Consider the following 12,742-nt stretch of genomic DNA (forward strand, 5'->3'; position numbering starts at 1 on the left):
TTTTCCCTGACAACATACTAGTCCCAGCAGGTCTGTACAGCAAAGCAACTAAGAAAGGTAGTGGGTGGCTTTAGAGATCTCTCCGCCTGCCAACTAAAATGTTATGGAAGAGGAAATGAGCACCTTGGGATTTCCTACCCATAACCCTCAGCACTTGGCTTATGGTAATGAATGGGGTCTCCAGATGTACCTTTCCCCTTATCTATCGTGTGTGTGTGTGTGTGTGGGGAGAGAGTGAGACAGTGGCAAAGTGTGATATGCAGTGGCACATAACCGACCATTGAAACACTGCATGTGGACAAAATGTACATGCAAATCTCACCAAGGGTGCATGTAGTGTGCACGTAAGGTGCATGGAAAGTATTGCATAGCCCTCAACTGCAGTCAGGTATTCTAGGGTTTGAGGGACGTATTTATGGAGGTCGCTTATTTCACCTGTTAGTTCAGCACGCCCATAGTAGTTGGCTGAGTGCCAGGCCAGATTTGGTCCATGCCAGCAACTGCACATTTACTGAGATAACAAATCACACAGCACCCTATACCCAACACATAAAACTGCTAAATATAACATTCCCGTAGTATTAATGTCTCCCTGAAATTGCCACTTGCATGCAATAGCAAGTGTATAGTATACTATAGTAATGTCCTTATTCTGTAATGTACTGTTCATCATGTATGTTGAGACAGAACTTGCAGACAACCTTAAGTATTTCAAAGCCATGGTAATATCACACAAACTGTTTGTCTATAACTTTGCTCCCCCTTCATCCTTCCTCTCCTTTGATGCCCTTTTCCATTCCTCCATTCCTTTGCAGACCGAGGCCTAGCTATGCCTGGCAGGGGCACAATACACTACTTTCTGGACAAGTCTTGGTGCTGTCACTGTGATACCACTACGGTGGTGACTGACAAAGTATAAAACAATCTTAACGATACCGGTGAAATGCCTGAGCATAAGTGCTCTTCACGTTCACCTCCTGCAACCAATCAAGGTGATTTCCAAGTATAAGCAGCATAGTGTCCCTAGATTCTGGGATTCTAAATCCGCCCTCCTGAACATCTTTGTACAGGACTCGCCACAGGACCCCATGCCTTTTCCATATACCTCACAGCATATATTTGAAGGTACTTACCATGTTGTAGCACCCCTTTGTCAGCAAGGTAAGCAATGTGGACTAAAGAAATGTACATATGTTTTGGCAGAGTTCACATTTAAGCCACATTCACCTTCCCACACTCATTGATGTTCAATTATATCCATCTCTGTGACTCTTGCTTGCTCCCTCCCAACACAGCTTTCATGCTGTTCTCCATGATTTGGGCAACCTCTTGCTGGAGCTGTATAGCAGATAGTTTGCACCTTCCTTTATGCATTGACTGTCCCAATAAGGGAAATCATCGTTTTGTAAGTCCTATAAGACTCTATCAGACCCATAAAATCACCTAAACACACATTATCACTTTGTATTCATTTGGTCAGTGTTCTGTCCCTTGGATCCTTTCATTTTAACCTACTAGCAAGGCTAAAAGTTCAATAGCCAGGTCAAATAAACAAGGAGGCATAGAGCAACCCTACATAGCTGATTTACACAGCTCTAACACCACACACATCACAGTTAGCCAACGCCTTAGCAGAAGCTTTTGGTGAAAGTGCTGTAAATGCTTTAATACACCCTTCACCAAATCCATTGTTTTAAGGTAGGTCTTGAATAAGTCCAATTAACCCTTTGGAATGCTTTTTTGTATAAAGTTTCATTTGGTTTTCAGGGAAAATATAATAGTGGATCTGCCATGAATGAATATATTAGAAACTGTTCCTTTCTTGTTTATTTCTGTTGGTTGTGGTGCTTGTTTTTGGCTTCTACGCTTCAAAGCAACACATATCTACTGGAGTGTCAGATGTGCCAGTGACAACAACCAAATTAGGAATTTGGCGCATTGAGGCTGCTACATCCACTGTCTATGAATCCCATGAAAGCAGGGGGAAGACATTTGAGAATTACATTTCCAAATGATTCTTCCTAACTCAAATTCTATAGATCACATACAATTACGAGCTACATAGAACTGGCAGGCTTCTTATGACCTTTGAAATGAGTCCATAATAAACCCATCACGATGTACAGTTCTCCTGTTATGAATGAAACAGCTTCCTATGTTATTTAAATGGCAATACATCCATATGGAAAGATGTAGTTTCATATTCCAAGCAAATCCACACAGTTCTGTTTTCCTCAGAAACATGTGACCTGAACATCTGCTTATCTGTAGTGCCTGTTTCTACACAGTCTTTGAAGACCCATAAGTGGCTCTGAGAGGCAATTTATTGGGGTCAAGACAGCCCTGGAAGGTCATTTCTGTTGGCTGCCTTATCTGAATCTTCCACAATTGATCTCTTTGTATTCCTTTGCATTTTAACCTGAAACCCAGACCTGTTTTCCTGGTGGGCCCAGAAGGTTTTGAGGTCAAAGTTTCAGAGGCACAGACCTTTCAGTTCACTGGGGAAAACAAGCTGCATCCATAATTCTGAAAGAATAGCGTTTTAAATCAACACAGTGTGCTTAACATGTAACATGTATTGCATCTGCGCCTGCTATCCATGAATAAAGACTTTCTTTAATACAATAGTTGAAAAGATATGAATGAGTCTCACTTTCAGTATCATTCACACATGGGCCACAGTTAACATAAGAAACCAGTTTTCACTTCTACAACAAGCAGGCCTCTCCTTTTAAATTATGGCATTTTGAATGTTGAAAAGTAGGTGTTTTTAATCATGACAAATGCAAAGCGCTTGGCTTCACTTTAGATTTCTGGATGCATTGAAGTCAATGTAACATGCAGGTATCTGTCTTTTTAAATGAAATTGTAGCTTTTCATATTTTATGAAAACAGCATTTTCAGCCGACACATGTATTTTGCAATGCATTGGGCCCATGCAGCACTTTTAAGTTCTCAGGCACACTTTGCTTCACTTGAACGCCTGCCCATTTTGGCAAAGTTGAAAGAGGCCAATTTTTCATTTCACTAGGCCTTATATTGGAAAACAATGTTTGGAACTGTCCTGCATATTCCAATGGGTCTCAACATCAGCCAGCTTCATTCTCACAATAGGGCCTTGCATGTCCTCTCAGTCTGTCACTCCGGGGCTGAATTTGCACCCCACAAGGTACTAAGAGCACCTGTTAATACAGTGCTTAAAAATGGGAAGAATCTGTCATAATAACGGAAATTATTATTCATTATTCATATGCCGTTAATCCCCCGTTCTAAGGGCTGGAATGGGGGTAAGAGCCTGGCAGCTCAAGTTATCTGCCAGAGCGTAGCGAGGGTGGATGACCGTTCCAACCCTTGAAACGGGGGATTAAGGCTGTTAGCACCCCAGGTTGCCAAATCGGTAACCCGGGGGGCTAAAAAAAAAGGATTTTCCTTGGTACAAAGGGACATGCAATGCGTCCCGTTGTACGAAGGAAAATCCTTTTCCAAGATGGCTGCAATGGAAAGGGAAGTGGGGCACCGTGAGGAGACCCACTTCCTTTTTCATGGCAGCCTGCAGGAACAGTGAGGAATGAGCGGCGGCGGTGGCGAGTGCTGCCCCTGCAGAGATACGGTAAGTTGTTTGGAGGGAGGGGGAGAAGAAAAGAAATAACAGGACGCAGTGTAGTGGAAGATGGCGGCAGGGGAGCCGGCCGGCAGTTGGAATGGAATACAGGCTTTCACCTGTTGTTTGAGCCTGCATTCCTAGCCACCTGGTTTGCTGTCTCCCCCCGCCAGGGTGCTAATTGTTATTATTACATTAGCGAATCTGTACTATGCACAATCTCTATAAACCTCCCATACCATTATTCATGTTTTCTTCTGATCTAGCTGCGAAAGACAGTTGCAGAGAAAAAATCCTCCAAGCTAGTTTCACTTGGGTACAATTCTCTAAATCAAATCACTAATAGCAATAAAAAATCCTGGATTATGCCATTATCAGACTGCATTAAATACTTCTTGACCAAGATATGATATTTCGAGGCCTCTGCACAACAATCAACCTATATAGTAGGTCAAGAAGTAAGTAGCTTACTCAAATCAATTGAAAAAGGATTGTCAAGAATGATATCTGTGGTATGTGTTAGATATCTGAGAGCAAGATTTGTGTGGCAAGCTCGGAGGATTTCCATAAGCATATTTTATCAGAAAGATTGTTTCTCTGGGGGGCTGGGACAAACTGCATTAAGAATGGTCCATGGATTTAGGTGTGGATATTGCTAAAGCTCAGAGTGTATCAGAAGGTTATTAGCAACAAACTGAATCTCAGTCTGATATGCTGATAGCAAATAATATGTTTCAGAATATACTGGACCAAAATACGTCTGTGTGAGTTGGCCCTTTGTGGTTGTTTGTTTGTTGGGCCTTTGGTAAGGAATCAGGCTGCTTGGCCATATCTGTTATGCTTGGCACCCAGAACAACCAAAAAACACTAACCTGAATGCGGGGTCACTAGATTGTTTGTGGTAATGAGAGTTCTCTTGTAACCCCTTGATCTCTGAAAGACCATAGTCACAGAGAAACAAGACTCTCCAGGGAAACCCCCTGGGGAAGAAAACCCTGTCTGGATCAGAGCTGGGGATGCATGTTAGGCAGTCTTCAGAATGCTGTTGCTGAGTATGATTATGGATTCAGTAGACTAAGATGGAACGTAGAGAAGAGAAGAACAGGAGCAGACCATCAAGGGAGCAGAGGACGGGCATGGGAGAACTGAGAGGTTAAGAATAACACAAGGGGGTAATGCAGGCATTCTTAAAGTGCAACAAAGTAAAACCATTTATACACAGGCACACGGGAATGGAGGATAGTACTCTCAAGCACCATGCTAAGGAACTAGCGATGCACTGTCCTCATCTGTTGGCATCTCCTTTATAGGTTGCAGTGTGCCTGATTCTCCAGACCATACGTCACACACTTCCTGGAAACGTGCATAGAGTAGAACGCCAGTGCACGATGCAGGCACAATCTTGGGGGACTCCTGACATAAAGAAACAGAGGCGCCTGGACGACAACACCAACGTTGCCATAGAGACTACTGTGCATGTCATCCTTTTGGGATGATATATTTGATAGAAGTGACCTAGTCACGTGTACTATGATATTTCTTAACGTTTTAATTTGAATTTTATTGGTGATTTGTAAGGTGCCAGGCATGCAAAACAACTCCCTTTCAAGTGTGCATAGGTATAAGAGAAATACGGATGAGGAGGGAAGGTGGAATGATTCAGCAGTCATCTGTGTAAATCATAGTATAAATTCTCTCAGGTGGATGCAACTACCCTCAGAAGCTACGCCTATAGATCTATGGATCATATGTCAGCTGAGAAAAAGTTTTTGAAAATATGTAAATTGTCCAAGGAAATGACTTTGTAAGATGGGATGCATGGATTTTCCAGAAACAACAAAAAAGGAATTTGGTGGAAGTCTGTGATATCAATGAGGATAACTTACCTGTATTTAAGTAACTCTATGGTGACTTCTAATGTCTTATTTTTCTTTTTCTGTTTTGTGTGTGACCCTTGTTTGATAACTCTTAATTTGTCCTCTGTGTCTCTTTAGAAATGTTTACAAGGACAGGACTTATTGTCTTTGCACATTTTATCGAATTAATTATTTAATTGTGTGCATTACACAGTGTATGCCATGGACTTACTTTATACTTGCTTACAGATCTTATTGGTTTCTACTGCCTGCATCAATACAACAAATTCTTGGTAGATGTTTAATTTGAAAAAAAGATTTCAGATTTTAGTTAGTAAAGAGGAGTATAAAAAGTGTAGTTAGTGATGGAGAGACCACCCGCTGTGTGCTGCAAGATGGGTCAGTTAAGGTCTAGCCTGAGACAAGCCGTTTAGTGGTTTCCAGATTCTCTCCACTGCTGAGCTATACACTGTTTCCCATTGAAGGAATGTGGTCTTCAGTACCATTCCTTCAATTCGAGAGGTCCTTCTGATTTCCAAATCAACCAGGAGAGGATTCCTCCAACAGCTTGATGCTTCTTCCTACATATCACTCCTGAGTGACATGGGAAATCCTGTATAATAAAATGTTAAAAGGCTTCCATGTCATTTCATTGCGGAATGTTTTTTTGCAGGGTTTATTTACTGCAGATTTTTTTATGAAAAAACTCATCGAATTTTTATTTTTGGGGTTTCCCCCACCAAACCCCCATCCCCTTAAATTGTTCATATATTCCCAAACACCCACACCCAATTTATATATTTTTCTAACCCCCCCAAATTAATTCGATGAGTTTTTTACAGCAACAAATTTGCAGTAAAAAACTCAGCGAAAATACATCCCGCGATGAAAGGACGACGTAAAGTCTTCGTTTTCCTTACAAAAAGGCCCATATATATTCTGTTCCTCTTGGTAAAAATTTGAAATCTTCTGGGAATCAACAGAATCTAGCTTCTACCACCCAGTGGGGCATTCTTGACAATGTTGCTATTACAAAAACAATGCAGGTCCCCTTGTTACAGAACATGGGGTCCAGATTAATTAACCAGAGCTGCCAGCTATTCATTCACAAAATAGCTCCTGGTGTAAAGGTGTACACATAACTTGTAACTTATGGTCGATACTAAGGGTGAGGTGTAAATGGGCATTTGAAGGGGAAAAGATCGGGTATCAAGGCAATATGCGCAAGCTGCCTCCAGGCTCTATCCCATTTTATGTTTATTCATAAAGCTCTTTAGAGCGTATGCGATCCTATTCCCCATTTCCACCATTGGAGCAAAGAGCTATTGAGAAGGAGGCTATGGCGTAAAACTACTGGACTTCACATTGGTAAGTAACATTTCCATTCCTATAGCACTTTCCGCAAGTGTAGTCTGTTTTTGTTCACCTGCTCTTTTTTAGAAGAATTGAATTTCAATTGTAACGCTACATTTTGTTGTCAAAACGTTGCCAGTGTTCTACTGAAGGGTGTTGCATGTGATGTTAGGCTCTGAAAATGTATTATTTCACTTACCATATACGTACCAAATATGTGTTGCTAACCTCAGATGTTGTACTTTGTTAGGATCAGAGTGACTGTCGATGGAGAGTTTCTACATTATATTTTCCCTCTACAATTTCTGGATTCTCCTGAATGGGATTCACTTAGACCTTCAGAAGAAGGCATTTTTCAGGTAAATGATGGCTAGTTTTGCCACTGTCTGATCACTTTCTTGGATGAAGTTCTATTACAAGGAACTTATTTGTAGCACACTTGTGCTGAATGGTCAGCATTATCAAGGAACGTGTGATTGAAATGATATTCCTATCTTTTCTTTTCTTGTTCATATGTCCACATTGTTATTTTCCTTCTGTCATGTCTTTAGAATGTATTGATGCTATGCAATGTTGAGCTATACCTTTGTCGGGTTTTCCAAGCATGTTGCTTGCTGTTGCATTGATATTGCTTTCCAGGTAAAGATTGGGAAAATAACAACATTAACAAATATATATGTTTAGTTATTTGCTAGTGTAACATCAGTGTAAGGGCCTCATTACGAGGTTGGAGGTAGCCATGGTGCTATTAGCGCCATGGCTGCCTCCAAACTCGTTCCGACTCCGCCCTGGTGAATGGAGCAATTACCGGTTCATTCCAAGGTTGGCGGGACCAGTAATTCCCCATTCACCAGGGCCATTCTCCATTCCCATTTGAGCCGCCATAGGGCTCAATGGGAATGGGGAAGGCGCTAATAACGGTACCGCAAATTGCGGTACCGTTATTAGCTCCAGAGTCCCTTTGCGGGTCCCGTCCTTAACGCCTGGAAAAACCAGGCATTAAGGGAGGACCCGCAAAGGGAACTCGTAGTAGGGCGGTAAGGGGTTACCGGCACCGGTGCCTTTACTGGTGCCGGTAATCTCTTACCGCCCACCTCGTAATGAGGCCCCAAGTGTTTATCAGGGATTGTTAGAGATATGATGCTCGAGAATTCAATACAACAGTCAAAACTTTTTATAAACGATATGTCAACCACTTTCAAAGTAAAGTAGGTGGAGTGACATGTGTCTGTGCACTCATTTTTGTGGCTACACAGCTCAGAATACTTTGCATATATGAAGTTTTTCCTGCCCTTTTCTTAGCCACCGCGTTCCATTCCCAAAACCTCAGACAATATTTATCGACGAAAATGTCCAAAATCCATATAAATTACATGTTTGGTTAAAACTTTTGTAATTGGTCATGTATCAGCACAGTTTGTAATATGTTCGATAACCGTGACAACAGTATGAAGATAATTAATTAAAAGCAATATACATTTGCTAAACAGTGGGGCTTTTCTGAAGTTTCTGAAACCTTGCTGTATGAGTAATGCCAACTCAAACTCTGTTGGAGCAAACACCATGCAAATCTCCCTTTCCAAATATTCCTCTTACAGATGTGAGAGTTTTATCAATTGTACTGATTTCATCTGCTAATTCGCACTGAGTTCTTAAATGTTCTTCTAGCTCGGGATGAGTGGGAAGCGTTTATGGAGAGAAGACAAATGTGGCTGTCTTCCTTTCTATTTTTTCTTGTGTTCTGTGTGATTATTAAGTGTTCAAAAGGAACATCAAGGCCAGAAGTAATGGACTCAGTTATCGACGTGGGAGATGATTACACCCTGAATGGAAAAATAGACATTTTAAAGATAGAAATTCATTAAGTGTATTATTTTCATAAAGGCTTTGAATAAATAAGTTAAATATTACAAATGTGTAAAAAATTCAAAATAAATAAATGAATGCCATTTCTCCAGCATGGGGTCTGGCATGGATTCACATGCTCATGAATATTCCCCGTCGTCAGGCTGGGAATCCTCGGTAAAGAAAAAACCAGTATCAGTTTCGTTTCTGATCTGTCTTTCGTAGTAATAACCAATCACTGGTCTCTGCGTCATACTGACCACAGCCAATGACTGCCCTCTACCTAAGCACCGCCTCTGGCAGCCATCTTCAGATTTTTACCGCACGTTCATGTGTTGGGATCCTCGTGCTATTGCTCTCGAGCGTTAGTGCTATTTTTTCGCGCTTTTTCACAAAAACTTCGATTCTTTCGGTCAAAAGAGCCTCAAGCTCCACCGATCCTACATCCGATCAACGGGGACCCGTGTCGGATTCATCTGTGCCCCTCAAGGGTGAAGATTTCGTCGAGCTACACTTCGGAGGACTCCAGAAGCTTCTCAGGCCCGGTCTCGGAGATGGCCCAGGAGAAGGGAAGCTCGACACCCGGAAAGCTGTTCAGGGCCTGCCCTGGATGCCAGCTGCAGAACGTCTTCAAGGAGGACGAACACTCTTTCTGCCTTTACTGCCTTCATGGGGACAAGACGCACGTGGAGAAGGACTGTGCGTTTTGCGGCAACATGTCGGAACGGACCATGAAGGACCGCCATCAACGTCTCGCCAGCTGGCTGGAGGGTAAGAGCCCGTCTGGCGAGAAGAAGAAGAAATCTGAGCGGTCTTCTAAGACCTTTGAGGGCGCCCCGGCGACGGGGGCCCAACATAAGGCCAAGCACCGCGAGTCCGCTGGCACCAGGAGCGCCGAACGGTCGGGCTCTACGGGCGCCAGGCAGGGCGCACCCTCCCCGGCACCATCAACCACGAGCCAACGCTCTGGGTCGGGTAAGAGGAAGGCCGAGCACCCGGCGAAGCTCCTGGAGAGGCCCCGGTAGAGCTCTAAGGCAGAGGAGGAGCGTGGCAGTGCCCCCTCCCTCAAGGATAAGGCGGTGAGCGCACCTAAGGTGGTGAAGGCCTTGATCCATTCGACCAAGCCCTCTATCGAAACGGTCGCGGCGGCCCTGGCCCAGCCTGTGGAGGCTGCACCAGTGGTGGCGGCCTCGGGGCCCAGAATCTCCCTGCCTCCTCGGAGGGAGTCTTCTTTTGTGCCCATCGATAGGACCCCCGTGAAACCCTCCGTGGGGAAGAAGAAGGGGGGGCAGGGCGTCGTCGTAGAGTCGGCCTCAACCTCAGAAGAGGAGCTGATCGAGGTCTTAAGCCACGGCCTAGGCGTGGAACAAGACCAGCCCGTCGGAATGGGCCCCGACGCAGGTGACGACGACGACATGATACCGACGGGGCCCCTGCTCGCCCGTCGGATTCCCCTCTGCCAGCGCCGCAAGACAACTCAGCGGCCATTTTGTTGGCTATACAGTCCTTATGCTCCGAGATAAGGACGAGACTACCGTTACCGACGGAGGAACCTCTCCCGTCGGGGGATCCAGAACCGGGACCTTCTGGTGTTCCCCCTAGCAAGAAAAGAAGGATCCATCCACCGCCTCCTTTTCAACCGTCGCGCCCCGTCCAGCCCTCCTCCCCGTCCACCCGAGGGGATGATACGGGGACTGACACGGCAGCGACGGGTACGGACGACGAGGCATACGACGAGGATTTTCCGTCGTCGCCTCCCACCAGGGCTTCTCCGCCCGACGAGATTGGATCGTTCCACTCAATGATCGCCAGGGCATCCGAGCTTTTCCAACTCTGCCCTGAGGAGAAGAAAAAGGAAGGCTTCCTTTACCAACGGCGCGAGGCCAAGAGGAAGACGGTCCTCGCTGTGCCTCTGTTGGACGACATTTGGGATGAGGGCCTTTCCCTCCTCAAGAACCCTTCCGGCGGCGGTTTCGCTTCCTACCGTCAAGCGGCCCGCTCGTCGTCGCAAGAGGCCTACAGAGGACGAGGCAAGTCTGGCGGACCCCGCCGTCGTCGCCAAGGAGGCCAAGGCGGCAAGGCCGCGTCCAAGCAGGATTGAACCGGCCGTGGCGTCGGGCCCCCACCGAAGCACCCCGGTGGGAGGCCGGCTGGCGGGCTTCGTCAGCGTGTGGGAGTCCATCTCCACCGACCGTTGGGTGCTGGACGCCCTGGCCCGGGGCCACGCGCTCGAGTTTCAAAGAAGGTGCCCGCGCGTCCCCCCCGTGGCCAGGAAAGAACTTCACGTCCCTCAACTTCTCCTGGAGGTAAAGGCGATGCTCAGAAAGGGCGCCATCGAACTCGTCCCAAAGAGGCTTCGGGGCTCCGGAGTCTACTCGCGATACTTCCTCGTGAAGAAGAAGACGGGAGGATGGCGCCCCATCCTGGACCTGCGACGCCTGAACAAGTTCATCAAGGCGCAGAAGTTCCGGATGGTCACCCTCCAGCACGTCCTGGGTCAGCTGGAGGAAGGAGACTTCCTATCGTTGTTGGATTTGGAGGATGCCTACTTCCACATTCCCATCCTAAAGGGGCACCGAAAATTCCTCAGATTCGTGGTCCAAGGGCGTCATTACCAGTTCAAAGCCCTTCCCTTCGGACTACGGTCGGCACCCAGGGTTTTCACCAAGTGCCTCGCACCGGTGGCGGCGCAGCTGCGCCGCGAGGGGATTCACGTCTACCCCTACCTGGACGACTGGCTCATCCGCGCCAAGACGAGGGAGCTCGCCGTGGTCCACACGGCAGGACCGTCCAACTCCTCACGGACCTGGGATTCTCCGTGAACTACGCCAAATCCCACCTGGTGCCCGCGCAAGTCGCACTGTTTCTGGGAGCGAGGCTCGACACAGTGTCCCTTCTGGCCTCCCCGTCGGAGGAGAGGACCAGGACCATCTTGGGCAAGGTGCAACGGATGTTGGTGGCCGACGCGGCCAAGGTGAGGTCCATCAAGTCCCTCCTCGGGATGATGTCTTCCTGCATCTACCTCATTCCCATGTGCAGGCTCCGGATGCGCCCGTTGCAAGAATTCCTGGATGCGCGCTGGATCCAGACGACGGGCAGCTTCGAGGAAAGGATCAAGCTCGACGAGAGTTTCCGACGAGCGATACGGTGGTGGGGCACCCGCGTGCATCTGACGGCGGGCATGGACTTCCAGACCCCAGCCCACCAGGTGACTGTGACCACGGATGCCTCCCTAGAAGGGTGGGGAGCGCACACCGAAAATCTGCACGCAAGGGGACTCTGGCTCCCGACGGAGAAGTCCCTGCATATCAACGTCCTGGAGCTCCGTGCAGTGTTTTGGGCCCTCAGGTCCTTCCTTCCGTCCCTCAAGGGCAAGGTGGTGAGGATCTTCACCGACAACACCACCACCATGTTTTACATCAGGAAACAGGGCGGAACCAGGTCCCCAGCGCTGTCCAAGGAGGCGCAGGACCTGTGGCATTGGGCCGTCGCCCAAGGGATTCTTCTGGTGCCGTTTCATCTGGCAGGGATAAAAAACACCATCGCCGACTCACTCAGCAGGGAGCTGCGCTCGTGCCACGAGTGGGAACTACGGCAGGATCTGGTGGATCGCCTCTTCCGACGGTGGGGCACACCCCAGATCGACCTGTTCGCGACGGCGACGAACACCAAGTGCCGGAGGTTCGCCAGCAGGTTTCCCCAGACGAGGAGCATGGGCGATGCTTTCTCGTTCCCCTGGGAGGGCCTGTTCCTCTACGCGTTCCCTCCCTTGCCTCTGCTAATCCGGCTCGTCAACCAGCTCAAGAGGTCACGGTGCAGGATGATCCTCGTCGCACCTGCGTGGCCGAGGCAGATATGGTTCCCGGACCTTCTGGACTTGTCGGCGTCCCCGCCAATCAAGCTGCCGGCGGACGCGGATCTACTCTCCAGGGAAGGAGGCGCCATCCTCCACCACGACCCGAAGTCGCTGAACTTGCAGGCCTGGCTCCTGCAGCGCTAGAGTTTGGAGGATACGACATACCGGCCGATTGCAGAGAGGTTCTTGCAAAGGCCAGGGCGTCCTCGACTCTTAAATGCTACGGACACA

At 47.3% G+C, this 12,742-nt stretch overlaps 1 protein-coding gene across 1 annotated transcript in view; it reads left to right on the plus strand.

Moving 5' to 3' along the window:
- Window positions 1-12,742, plus strand: part of LOC138453590 (blood vessel epicardial substance-like) — a 904,667-nt gene that overhangs the window by 232,065 nt on the left and 659,860 nt on the right. The window contains exon 3 of the mRNA XM_069606590.1: window positions 7,061-7,169. Coding sequence (XP_069462691.1) covers window positions 7,061-7,169 — 109 coding nt within the window. The remainder of the gene's footprint in view (window positions 1-7,060; window positions 7,170-12,742) is intronic.

This window comes from Ambystoma mexicanum, chromosome 4p (genome assembly GCF_040938575.1).
Source record: "Ambystoma mexicanum isolate Mex_15411 chromosome 4p, UKY_AmexF1_1, whole genome shotgun sequence".
NCBI classification, from domain to species: domain Eukaryota; kingdom Metazoa; phylum Chordata; class Amphibia; order Caudata; family Ambystomatidae; genus Ambystoma; species Ambystoma mexicanum.